At 37.9% G+C, this 14,479-nt stretch overlaps 1 protein-coding gene across 2 annotated transcripts in view; it reads right to left on the bottom strand.

The window, feature by feature from the left end:
* The window catches only part of NUDCD1 (NudC domain containing 1), a 56,738-nt gene that overhangs the window by 36,841 nt on the left and 5,418 nt on the right, over window positions 1-14,479 (bottom strand). For both annotated transcript variants that reach the window (XM_037048403.1, XM_037048402.1), the window contains exon 2: window positions 9,426-9,580. In XM_037048403.1, coding sequence (XP_036904298.1) covers window positions 9,426-9,580 — 155 coding nt within the window. The remainder of the gene's footprint in view (window positions 1-9,425; window positions 9,581-14,479) is intronic.

A 14,479-nucleotide genomic window follows, 5' to 3' on the forward strand; every position in this document is an offset into this window, starting at 1 on the left:
AGCCCTGGCTGAGTAACTCAGTTGGTTGGAACGTTATCCCAATTTGCTAAGATTGCGGCGGGTTCCATCCCTGATCAGGGCACATCCAAGAATCAACCAGTGAATGCATAGATAAGGGAAACAGCAATAAAATCTCTCCCTCTCTCTCCCTCTCCTTCCCTCCCCCTTTCTTCTCTCACTCTTAATATCAACCAAAAAATTTTTTTAAAAGCCCAATCTTATAATACATCCTTTCTAACATCCTCTTACTAAGACCCTCTGTGGTTCCCCTGGGTGTGCATTCTCCTTCCAGGCAAAAAAATAATAAATCCAAATGAGTGTTAAGTATATCCAAGTGGATTTACACACTGACATTAAAGGGTCTCCAAGATCATAACTGAAGGAAACAGATGCAGGATATGCACAGTACAAATCCAAATGTGTTAACATAAACAAATGCTGTGATTTGACAGCACAGAGTAAGGTGCTGGTCTATTAACAGTGTTTATCAGTAGAAGAAAAAAATTAAGATTGGATTGAAACTGGTGTTAAGGAATAATGTGGTTAAGGGAGAATTTTTCCCTTTTTGCTTGAAATAACATCACTTGACTATTTTTTCCACTGAGCAATTTATGTGTCATATACATAATTTAAAGGTATTAATAAATAAAGTGGGACTTTTCCTCAAAGCAGTTGTTTAAAATAAAGCGTGGCAGTGATCTCCACTCCCGCCCTTCACGGCACCTACCCAGGGAACCCTTAGTGGAAGAATGCAGGGCCGAGAGTGTTAAGCCACTATTCTTCGTTTTATACATAATCAGAAAGGTGATTTTTGTTTTAAATACAAGGTTACACATGACTAAGATTGTTAGAAGTCTACCAGATAAATTAGTCCAATGTCCAACAGAAAGATTAAGATATTCAGGCATGTAAATGTGAAGCCAAATCAATTAAATTAAAGTACAAAAAAAAACATAAAGTATATCCCTTAAGCCAAACGAAGGTTTAAGTAAAAGCAACCTGAATACTCCTGATTTTTTAAATCTCTTTCTCAAAGGGTACATCTTAATTTTTAAGTGGACTGTATACAATATAATACTCTCTTCTATGAAACTGAAGAGTATTGAATTATTTTTTAATAACCTCCACTGACAACTTTACCAAGTGTTCTCATAATAACACTTTATGTAATTGGCATATATAACGTCCTGGAACCACCTCATCGTTTTCTTCTAGACAAAAAAAAAATGTTAATATAACCATGTTCAAGGTTGTTGAAAATCACTCTGAGGTAACATTTCACGGCTTAATTGCAAAAGTATTAAAATTTCACTGATAAATGAAACACTTCCTGGATGACTACAATGCAAAAGCATGGTATTAAATAAAAAGTGCTTTAACTTTTTACCGTCATATTTAATTACCAGACCGTATGAAGTTGAAATTATTGCCCCCATTTTAAGAAGACAGAGGGCTCGGTTTCAAAAAGATTAAATGAGATGCCTGGGACTCTACTCCCAGAAATGACAGGGCGCCAGTTACACCCTGATCCACCGCACTCCAAAGGCTGACGTCCTTCCTACGCTCCACACTGGCTGGCGCCACTTCCTCCCCACGCTGTCCTGAACAAATGACACCTCAGACCGGACTGCCATTTCCAGAACACTCCCCTCCAAAATCCCTCACTCTCGATACAGCTACTGTATTCAGTTTTTCTTCACACTAATCCACTACAGTATTTTAACTAGGTTTCTAAGTTAATAAAACATAATAAAAATTGTCTACACATTATATATAAATAATAGTATAGACAAAAAGTGTTAATGCATAAACTGTACATATTTATGAAAACAATCTCTAAACAGGAGTTTAGGGGGTTCTTAATTTCATCTACTAGGAGACAAGTTCTGACCTTACAAAACATTTTTCTAACATTTATAGAAAGGATTACTCAATAACCCTTTCTAGCTGAGAAATCTGTTTGAGAAATCTATTTCTCAAAGGGTAGATTTTAATTTTTGAATGGACTATATGCAAGAAAATATTTTCTTATGTAAATCTTAACGTATTATTTAAGTTTATAAGAATGATCAACCAAATTAAACAAGAATACCATTTACTAGTATCCCTAGACACTGACATTGAAAATGTTGCCCTTTTAAAAGGAAGTGATCTTTTCTGGGGAAAGGCTTTCATCACTAACTTTTAACCTTAAAAATATCTTCCTTTTTCCTTTTTTTTTTTTGCTAAAGCTTTAAGAAAAGGTGTTTTTAATTAATTGCTGTCTGAGTAATGTCTCTATGTAACATAAAACGTTCAAGAATGCATTAAGCAGACAGTTCCAAGAACTTATTCCTCCTTTTATTTTTTTCTTTAACTAGGAAAATAAATGGCTCCATATTCATAAACTCAACTGTAGAAAATATGCTGAGATTCAGGTCTAGAGATGAATACAATGTCACTGGTAAACATCTGAGCGGGACTAACAAGTGGTTGTGACCTGTCACCCCAAGTCACAGCCTCACAAATGCATGCTTACGAATGGAACCCAGCAACTCTCCCTGGATCTTCCGGTGGAGTTTAAAGGCACACCACAGGATGACACGGGTCTTAGTACTAGAAACTAGTTTTTCAGGTTAGTGGGAAAAGATAATGACAGGCTTACCTTCCTAAATATTAAGAAAATGAATAGATTACTTTAAAATAAGCTGTAATAATAAAATGATAAAAACTAAATTTTAAACATACTTGCTTGTTTTTTGCTTTCCTGGACATTTTCTACTTCTTCAGTATACTCCCTCCCACTGATACCTCTCTAAAATTGTAAATTCACAAATTGAATTGACTTGGAAGTAAAATGCCTCTATAAATCTGTGTTGAAATGCCGCCACCTGCTGGCTCCTGACAAAATCCAAACAACCTGTGAACTTCCTTTCTTGGCCCCTACAGCCACGACGTGAGCCACATTTTGTCCAGATTTCACAGGTGCGCACTTGTACACCAGCCACAAGAAAAGAGGCTCTTTGGGATTTGAGCATGTATGTCTTTGACTCAAAAACAAAACAAAAAGTCACACAATAAAATGGATGTTACAACTGTTTGTTATACGTTCAACATTCAATACTCTCCACCTGTCCCCTACACAGAACTTCAAAGAGCAGGTAGATATCCTTTGTTGCTGATCAGAAAATTAATAAGAGAAGAGTGTGGTATTCTTCTGTATCACAGCTGCAAGTTTCTCAAAACTTGATTACTAAAACACAAGCAAAACCATCCAAAGTGCTTGATAAAATGCACATTCCCAGACGACAACCAACCCTGACAAAATGAACCAAAACCTATGGAAACAATAACCTGAAATTAGCTTTTGTTTTGATCAGTTACTCCCAGTGACTCTGATGTGCAATACGGTTTAAAAAACAAAGATAAACTGAATCAAATAGAAAACTAAAACAACCCCAAATGTGTTTTTTTAAAAATCAATTAATAACAATAATACCTTCTAAAGTATAATTAAGGACAAATAGAGGGGCGGGGAGGAGACAATCCTAAAAGCATAATACATGCAACTTTACAGGAACAAATTTGAAAACTAAGAGGAAATGGATTATTTTCCCTAGCAAAAAAAAAAAGTTACCTAAGAAACAATATGACTAAACCAGCAATTATAGGATAAATTGGGTAGGTGATCAGAGAACTACCAGGGAAAAGGACAACAGGATATACAGGAGGTCCAAAAATAATTTTTTAAGTATAAAAAACATATCTGTTCAGTTTTATACTATTCCAGTGCTAGAAAGTGCTCCAACTCATTTAAAGAAGCCAGCAAAACAGATATCAAAAAGAAAACAAAACAAAATAAAATAAAAAACTACCATAACTTATGAAAATAAATATTCCTAAGTAAATGTCAGGTAATAGACTCTAACAATGTATCCAAATAATAATACACTTATCAATAAAGTTATTCTAGGAAATTAAGGAATTTAACAACATTCTCAATCTAAATCACTGCATTGATAAACTGAAAAGCACATGATCATTAACAACAGGTGAGTGCTGGAAAGGCATGTGGTAAAACTCAGCAGCCATTCTTAACACAAAATATTAAGTGAAAAATGGAGGGAACATTAAAACAATTAAAAGCTTTTTATCGAAACCCACAGTAAGTATTTTCCTAAGTAAATTTAAAATCCATTACAATTAAAATCACGTACCGAACAGGGGTATGTGCAAACCCCATTATTATTCAGCACCATCTCAACATTCTATCTAGTAACAGCAATAAGATAAAAATGAAATGACATGGATTGTTATTTCCATTTTCATAAACACTGGAAAAGAAGAGATAAAACCGTTTCCTTTGATTGATGATATAACTGTGTATTCTGAAAACCTAAATAGGTAAAAAATTACTGAATTATGAAATAAGGTGGCTGTTTATAATAATAAGCACCTAGAAAATACAGAAAAACTGTATTCTACTAACAGATGAAGAAATTTAAAATACTTAAGGATAAATTTAATGAAATGAGCGTAAGGGAGAGCTAGAAATCTTACTAAAGGACATAAAAGAAGATGTAAATAAATAGGACATACCATGTTTTGGGGTGAAAAAAAGGACACAAAACCAATTCTTCCAAAATCAATTTAAATTTCCCACGCTAGCAAAAAAAAATGAGATTTTTTTCTGTTAAAAGTTTAAACCAGGCGGAATCTGGCCAGCAGGCCCAGCTAACTAAGCACAAAGGTCAAGAATACTACTTAAAGAAAATAGGGGATTTCGTGAATTCCCACATATTAAAAGATTAAAAGACCACAAAATCTTTTCTTTTACTTGGATCCCAGAAAGCAAGGATCACCTCTTACACCTCTGAGACAAGAAACCAAAGACCCTCCTGTAGGGACACCACCAGCCCAGGAGGTGACACTCACAAAACGAACATTCAGGGTAGGGGATCCTCACTCAAACGTATGTCACTTACCAGTTGGAAAAAAAGATACATGGTCGGTCTTTTATATAGAGGATATAATAAACTATCTCTTAGAATGACATTATGTCCTTCCAACTAAATAATTCACGGATTTTATAATTCAACTGCTAAACAGAGAATACACATGAAGGCCAAAAAAAGTTCAGGTATGAACATAATTCCGAACTAGGAAGGAAGGCAAGTTGCAGAAACTCCCCCAGAAGTCATCCATTCTAAATTATAGTTTCCTTATTGCTCACTACTGAAACTTTTTCAAAAACCTTTTCATTTTATTAGAAGTTGAACAAATTTAAACGTACATTATATACATGGAAAAGCGTAGATTGCTTTGAACATGTCTCTAAAGAGGTCGTTATTTCAATGTCAAGTTCAAATTCTACTATAAATTAATAATGTGGAAGGGACTTTATTGTGTACACTGCAGCATTGCCAGTGCCTACAGCACCACATGATATATAAGTGGGCATACAATAAATATTTTGAATGTTGAGTGAATACTATATATGTATGTATGTATGTATGTATGTATATATATATGTATATATGCTATATGTGACCTGAATTAGACTTATAAAAGTCAATGTTCTTAACGAATTTTGAGACTTTAGATTTGTCTTCCTAAACAAACAAAACATAACAGAATTTTAAAAACACAAAGCTCTTAACTTCAAAAGATACAATAAAATGCAAACTGTGCCCTGGCTGGTGGGGGTTGAGGGCCAGGTTCCCGGTTGAGGGTGAGGCAACCAATTGATGTATCTATCACACATCGAGTTTCTCTCTCTCTAAAAGTAAATAAATAAAATATTTTTAAAAAATGTAAAGTATGCACAGCCAGAGTGTGGGTATGTATGACCATGTGTGCACCATATAACACACATGCACGTTATGGGGCATTTGGCTTATATGTATCCAAAGTATATGGTGCATATAGAGTGTACGTGTATACAGCACCACAAATGAGTCCACTGATAGGCAAACACAGGCTAAACTAAATAAGGAACTATTACGAGTTGCTCTAAAGTGTCCACAGAAGTTAGAGAATAGGTTAGAAAAAAGAATCAAAGACACCTTAGTCTTTATGTCGAATTAGCTATCTTTTTTTTTTTAAAGATTTTATTTATTTCTTTATCTTTAGAGGGGAAGGAGAGAAACATCAATGTATGGTTGCCTTTCGTGTGTCCCCTGCTGGGAGTGGGCCTGCAGGGAACCAGCCTGCAACCCAGGCATGTGCCCTGACTGGGAATCAAACCGTGATTCTCTGGTTCGCAGGCCTGCGCTCAGTCCACTGAGCTACACCAGCCAGGGCTGAACTAGCTATCTTAATAAAACTAGAGCACATTTGACCCTGAAACGACACATGTGAACTGCGTGGGTCCTCTTATATGTGGACGTTTTCAATAGAACCCTGTACTGTTTCTGATCAGCTTGGGGGTCGGTGAATGTGGAGGGCCAACTGTGTGCATTGGCATGTGCCATTTTACACAGGGTACTTGGGCATCTACAGGTGTTGGTATCTGCAGGGTTCGGGGCAGTCCTGGAACCAACAACCCCCTGTGCATGCCAAGAGATAAGCAAATTCTGGGGGAGTCAGAAGTTACACATGAATTTTCAAACACAAGGGGGTTGTGCCCCTAACGCCCAAGTTGTTCAAGAGTCATTTGTATTTGATTTCCTATGTAATCTTTCCAACAGAAGAAAAATATACTGACCAGCCCACACTGCTTATTTACAATATTTCAAATACAATCATTAAACTTTCATTCCAGATTTTCCATTTTAAATCTTGTGATTTAAGTTAGAATTAGCATCCCAAATTGAGATCATTAATGTTTGAACTGATAAAACCAAGCTTCTGTCCCCTCCAGCTAAGCACACTACTAACCTTTCCTTTTCCACACTACTTTCATCACACATTATCAATTTATATGTGTGTGTAGTTATTAAGGAGATACTACCATTCAATAAGTGTTTGTTAAAGAAATATAAATATTTCTAATTCAGTAAGATGATTTATCTCAACAAACCAGACTCATACATGCACCATGATAATAAGATGAAGATCCTATCAAGAATGCAAAGCCAGCCCTGGCTGGTATAGCTCAGTGGATTGAGCGCAGGCCTGCGAACCACACAATCGCGGTTCGATTCCCAGTCAAGGGCACATGCCTGGGTTGCAGGCCAGTTCCCGGTTCCCGGCAGGGGATGCATGAGAGGCAACCATACATTGATATTTCTCTCCCTCTCTCCTTCCCTTCCCTTCTAAAGATAAATAAATAAAATCTTTAAAAAAATAAATAAAAAATAAAAAAGTATTAAAAAAAAGAATGCAAAGCCAACTCCAAAGAGTAAGAACAAACTCAAAAACAGCTGTCATCCATTCAACAAACATACTGGCCAATACCTCTGCTGGGTGCTAGAATTATAGAAATGTAAGAAAGACTCACAGGCTATACTAAGGGCCACCAACTATACAGCCCATGAGTGAAATCTGGCCTATTGTCTGTTTTGGTAAATAAAGTTTTATTGGAATGCAACCACACTAATTCATTTGCATACTATCTATTAATGCTTTCACACAATAGCAAAATTAAGCAGTTATGACCTAACACTATTTGGCCCACAAACCCTAGAAGATTTATTATCTGGCCCTGTGCACAAAAATCTTGCTAATCCCTGGCCTAGAGCAAATTCAGTCCATTAAGATCTAAGAGCCAATGGTTTAATTGTTCCTAGGGAGCAAAGGGATTGATCAGGCCAAGTTTTCTGGACAAAATGATTAGCTGGGACTTTGAGTACAGACAGGGAAGCAGCCTGACAGAACTAAGAATGCCCCAGGTACAGTTAATCACCTAGGAAAAGGACTGGAGGCCACAGGTCACAGAACTGCATGTCACAGGCACTGCAGGACAGCAGCATGACCAGAGCGTGGTGAGAGTCTGAGTTGGAGAGAAGGCCTTATAAACTTCATATGCCAAGGAGAGTCTGTATGTTAACAATATATAACACTTTATGCTTATACTTCCTGGAAACAAATCGAAAACAGACACATAAAAACAAACCATGTAGACAAGAACAGATAAGAAACTAACAAACAAAAGATGCAGAGGAAATACAGAACAAAGGAGAGATAAAAAAAGGTGAGGCCAGAAAGACCTTTTTAAGTTCCTTGTTTATTAAATAAATCACAAGAACACATTGCCTATTCTAAAGTTACATATTAAAAAGGGTGGGTTTTCACATTAATAAAGAGGAAACCACCAAGCTGAAAAAAAATTTTTTAAGAGAAAAAAAAAGAGATTTTGTCATAAAGAAAATATTAAAGGAATTTAAGTGAGGAGTGATAAGAACAGACAAGCAGTTTAGATTATTCTGTAGATGCAACGTGGAGGATAGCTAGAAGGAACAGAGAATAATTAGGGAGCTATTAACTGACCACTGACTGTCTAAAGCATATATACTAATAGTGTATTATGGAGTTTGCAACATATGATGAAGCAAAATACATGACAAAAATAACTCAAAGGTGATAAGGGAAGTAAAAGAAAATTACTGTAAGATTTACACTTTTTAAAAAATATGATAATATTAACTAGAGGCAGTCCATGATAAAGATAAATAATATTAATTTCTACAGTAAACATTAAAAATAATTGGTAATACAAACGGGTTATGAAAAGTCAAAAGAAAAAGTTAAATGAAATTTTAACTTTTTAAATAAAAAAGTCTTAATTAATCCAGACAAAGGTGGGAACAGAGATACAAAGAAACAAAGAATAGATGAAACAAACTGGAAAGACTGTAACATAAACTCAACCCTATCAGTAATTACATTAAATGTAAATATACTAAGCCTTTACTTAAAGGACAGAGATTTGAAAACTGGATAAAAAACAAGACCCTACTAAACATTCTTTCCAAGAGATACACTTTAAAAATAAGAAAACTGATAAACTGAAATTAAGAGGGCAAAAAAGATAAATACTATTTTTTTAAAAGCCAACATCACTACATTAATATGGGATTTCAAGACAAAATTATTCCCAGAGCCTAAAAATAAAGGACATTTCCCAATACTAAAAGGACCAATTCATAGCAAACAAAACAATCTTAAGTGTAGTGTTTTTCTTAAGGAAAAATAGGTCTCCTATCATAGTCTGGGATAACATGTCACATAAAAAAATTTTTTTAAAAGGAGCAGTTACAGCAATACTGATGAACTCATCAGAGTAGCTGTCCACTGGCGCGGGTGAAGGGGTATAAATAAGTGGAGGAATAGGATCAAAGGGAAAAATTAAAATGGAATTAAACAGAAATGGAGCCTTACATAAACCAATGATAGGATTCCCCGTATTACAGGTATGTGTACATTAATTCCCTGGATATCAGATTCAAAATGAAAATTAAAGATCAAATTTGTAAGAAAATTCTCGTAGTATATATTCTCCTTACCAGCATCACAGTTAAATTCATGATTCTTCCAAGATTATCGACATAGTAGACACTGTCTTGATACCACGAATCACAGTGTAAGTAATTATACATTCCAAAAGCATGCATGTGCTCCAGTGTGTATTGATCATCTCGAAGTTTTACTTCTGCAACAGCTGAAATATAAGAAAAACACACACACACATGACAGAGTTTTGTCACAGACTGTTCCCCTCTGCACAATGGTTACACGGCAAAGAAGTCGCCGAATGCTAATCACAGGGCCTTCAGCCAGTTCACTACGTTATTCGTTCAAAACCAACTTCTGGCACCCACCAGAAACTCCATGCAGAGGCTAAACAGTGGTGGGGCTGACAGGGTCCCTGCCCTCACAGGACTTAGAATAAGGAGGCCACAGGAAACAGGGCTTCTCATGCCATAACCCTTTCTTTTAGGAATCTCTTCCTGGTAATTGTGAATAAAAAGAACAGAGAAATTCTAAAATTAAAGGCTTTCCTGTCCCCTCAGCAAATACTAAGTCTACTTCATAAAATGTCTTTATACCTTTTAAAATGCTTTTTCTTTATTATCTCAATGATTTTTACCACACATTAAGAAAGAGTATTTTTGTTATCTCATTACACAATTATGGAAATAAATGTAAACATAAACATTAACTTCTCCAAAGTTATACTACAGTTTTTCCAGGGGTACAGAGCAAAACAATACTATATCTGGAAAAGAAACTAGGTTTCCTACTTAAACAGAGCTTTTTGACCGGAGCATTAGCTGCTTCCATAATTTTAATTTACTTTTCTCCACCTTTATTGAGCTATAATTGGCACATAATATTCTATAAGTTTAAGGTGTACAATATGATTTGATATATGTACATATCACAAAATGATTACTACAGTAAGTTTACTTGACACATCAATCACCTCACATAGTTACAATTTTTTCTTGTAATGAGAACTCCTAAGATCCACTCTCTTAGCTGCTTCCATACCTTTCAATCGGCCAAATGTGATCTCTGCCTCACATTCCTCCGTCCTTCCATTCAGAGAAGAGCCCGTCCAGCTCAGAGCTGCCTGTGACCTCTGGTTCACCTCTGCTCCAGCAGGAAACATAAACTGACCGAGCTGGGCCAACACCTTACCTCAACATAAAACTCATCTTACTGCATCCTAACTGGAAGTTTTATTCCAGAATACTCACCTGTTCCTAACTCTGTTACCTACTGTGAATCCTGGCTGACTTACATCCATTCATTCGCTTATTCAACAAATAATTTAATAAGCACCAGTCATGCAATGATGAGCAAAGAGCACAGTTCCTAACACTCACAATTGAGTGGGGAAAGAGACATTCATCAAATACTCTCATAAGGAAATATATGATTAAATGTTATTAAGAAAAATTACTGGGTATCACAAGAATGTATGACAATGGCAGCTAATCTACTCAGGGAGATTAACAAAAGCTTTCAGAAATCTGACCCAGGCTACAGAGGATAAGGTAGCGTTAACTTAAGAAGTATACCTAGACACACGCACACACACGCACCTACTCAGCAGAGGCAGAAGGAAAAGCACGCAAAAGTAGGAGGAAAAACTTGTTTTCAAAGACCCAAAAGACAACCAAACTGGCTGAAACAACAGAGCTATAGAATTGTACAAGGAGAGACAACAATGGATAAAGTTCGAGAACTTGGCAGGAGTTGAATCAAGAAAGGCTTTGTTTTTATTGACATTTGCTGGTAAACTCAACGCAGTAAGAGTTTTTTAAGCAGGAGAATAACATCCAGATTCAAATTTGTAAAAGGATCCCTCCTAAGTACAGGATGGAAAACACCCCAGAGCAAAGCAGGGGAAACCCCGGAAGACCCATTAGAGCCACTGCAGTCATCTGGGTAGAGGGTGAGTAGAGCGTGGAGGTGCTGCAGAAGTAGCATCACTGTAACTTCATGGGTTTGACAGAGGCTGAGGAAACTGTTGCTACACAACTCCAGTTAGTGTCTATTTTATAAAGAACGATTAGAAACACACACTCCTGATTAGGAGAACAGTAATTCTTGGGTTTCCAGCACCACTCTGTGGACGAAACTCGATACTGCAGGCAATGTGCACAGTCCCTACTGGCCCAGGGAGTAACACTGAGGACAAATACATTTTCTCCGTGATGGTCCTGTTAGTGCACAGAGACACACTGCCTCTGGCCCCACATGGGAAAGAAAAACACCACGCCATTCACGTGGAGTGTAAAAGGGCAGGCAGAGCAATCCAATGGAGCAGAGCAGCGCGGAGGAGAGGCCGGCAGCGCTCCTGTACAAAGCCTCCTCCCTCTAGGCGGGAGGGCAGCCTCCAACCTCTGCTGGGGTCTCTGAAACCGTTGCCCAGGGACGTCTCTAACACAGAGATAAGATGCCACTGTAGTGAACATTTTATTATTTAAAATGATCTTGTACTGGAAATAAAAGAGCCTTGCTGAACAATCCTTCTCTCTTAGTCTTTAAAGAGAAAAACAAAACAAAACTGAGTGAGAGCCTAATACAGAGGGATCTCCCTTCATCTTTACCGAAATTCCTTACAAAACTTACACATGTAACCTCACAAACGTGGGCGGGGGGGAGAAGGTACAGAGAGTTAAGTAGCATAGATGGTGGGGAGAAAATATACAGGGGGAGGGCAAGAGTAGTGTGGGAAATGTAGAAGCTAAAGAACATAAGACACATGGACATGAACTAAAGGGGGGGACTGTGGGTGGCAGGGGGTGTGCAGGGTGGAGGGGAATGAAGGGGGGAGGAATGGGACAACTGTAATGGCATAATGAATAAAATATGTTAAAAAATAATAAGTCCTGGCTGGTGTAGCTCAGTGGATTGAGCACGGGCCTGCAAAGCAAAGGGTCGCCAGTTCGATTCCCAGTCAGGGCACATGCCTGGGTTGCAGGCCAGGTCCCCAGTATGGGACACATGAGAGGCAACCACACATCGATGTTTCTCTCCCACTCTTTCTCCTTCCCTCCCCCCCTAAAAATAAATAAATAAAATATTTTAAAAAATAATAATAATTCACCATGGGGGAAAAAAACCTAGTTTTTCATTCACAAGTCATGTATGGAATGAGTGCTATGTGCCTGGCACTGCGCACTGAGCAAACACTGGTCATAAAACAGACAGGAGCCCTGAAAATAATCCTAACAATAGTTAAATTACTGCTTCTTGTCCATAAGATACCATTATGCTGAACCACAGGAAACTACCAATACTCCAACTCTTCTGACACCACCTAAATATGATTCAGTCTAATACTCATATAAGCTTAGTATTTTTTTTCAACTGGGGGGTAGAGGCAAGGAATATTAAAATATTAACAAAGGTCACTTCTTAGACCACGTATCTTCTAACTGTACTCAATGAGTAAAGTCTTCTTTCCCCTTAGTCACTGAACTTGTTATAAAGATATAAAAAAGTAGAATGCAAGTTTGTATTACAAGTTCCGAAGCAAGATAGGGAATCAGACAGGCTAGAATGAGGGGCATTGCTCTCAATAAACTATTTTATGTAATGCTTCTGCACATTAACACACTCACCAGCCTCTTCCCCCTACGTTTTCCTCCATAGAAGTAGACAGGAGTTCTATAGTAAAGTCTACATAAGCACAATGGTTACTTACACGGCTCTTCTGTCCCTTCACTCTGACAGCCTTAACCTTCACCAGCGTTTACGCTCCCTGCCCTGGAGAAACAGTCCAGAGAGACTACAAAAAGCATCAGAAACAGCACGTGCGACCCGTACAGCCTTCCCGCGGATGAGAAGCTTGGTTAAGTCACCTACTCTGCCTTGTCTTACCTGTAATAAAGGTTAACAGCACTTGTCCTACGAAATTACTGACAAACTTAACCGCCAAACACATCAAGTGTTTGCTACATGTCACATAAGAAGTGCTGATTTCCCTGTTCCTCTTCTCCCTTCAAGGCTAACTAACTCTCACACAGGAGTCGATGAGTCCCTTCTCTCCTCCACCTCCCAGGCCCTTCAGGCAGGTATCTCCTCCTTCCTGGTCCCTTCTCCTCCACTTAATATGTTGAAAACTTCCCCCTTTGCAAAACAAGCAAATGAAAAATGTTTCCTCCTTTCTGCCCTGCACTCAAAGCATAACTCTCTCCTACCCCATACTTCTCAAACTTCTTTCAAAAGTGCCTCTATCCCATTTTCTCATTATTTTTATTAACACCTTTCAATCTTGTTGAAATGATTTGTCCAATGATTTCTACTATTCTACAGAAATCATTTCCTTCCCTTTAAGACAGATATTGGACAATTTTTCTTGCAGCCAAGATAGAACAGCAGTGACCTACTATTCAAGGTAAAATAATGGAATAATATCTTTCCATCAGAGAGACCCAATAAGATGAAATTAAACAAACCTGACAAAATTACTTGGAACAACAGTTTTGGGGGCACTACACATCAGGCACCAAAGGACAGTGATCCCCACCTCTGCCCCAGCTTACTGCTGCCGTGAAGGAGTGTCCAGACTGCGGCACAAAGGGGGAAAAGTGAGGTGGAGCCTGAGAGACCCCCTCTGTTGTGGAAACTGAGTGAAAATCTGGAGACAACCAAAGCAGCTACAGGTCACCAGACAGAGTACCTGAGAACAGAGCCACACAGGGAGAGATATCCACAGGGTCTCTTTCCAGTAATGGCACATGTTTGAGGAAGCTACCCCAGGCCAGGGAAAGAACCCTGCGAAAGGAAGGATTAGAGGGAACTGCCTGGGGCACAAGGCTGGGAGCTGTGACTGTTCCCACCCCGCAGACTAGAGCAAACTCGGAAATCACAGGGTAATGGATAGAGAACCCAGAACAGGCTCGTCTCATGGTGGGGAATAACTAGCCCCAGATTGAGGACTGCTCCAGACCAGCCTGACAAATCATAAACGCAGCCCCAATTTATCTGTTTCCAAGTAACTCAACTGCACCCCAGAACAAAGTTCAAGGTTTATAAACAAGTGTATTCTGCAGCCAACAAGTTAAAATTCACAATTTCTAACAACCAGTCAAATATTACC

Source organism: Sturnira hondurensis, unplaced genomic scaffold (assembly GCF_014824575.4).
Source record: "Sturnira hondurensis isolate 20B ecotype Veracruz unplaced genomic scaffold, ASM1482457v3 Scaffold0006413, whole genome shotgun sequence".
NCBI classification, from domain to species: domain Eukaryota; kingdom Metazoa; phylum Chordata; class Mammalia; order Chiroptera; family Phyllostomidae; genus Sturnira; species Sturnira hondurensis.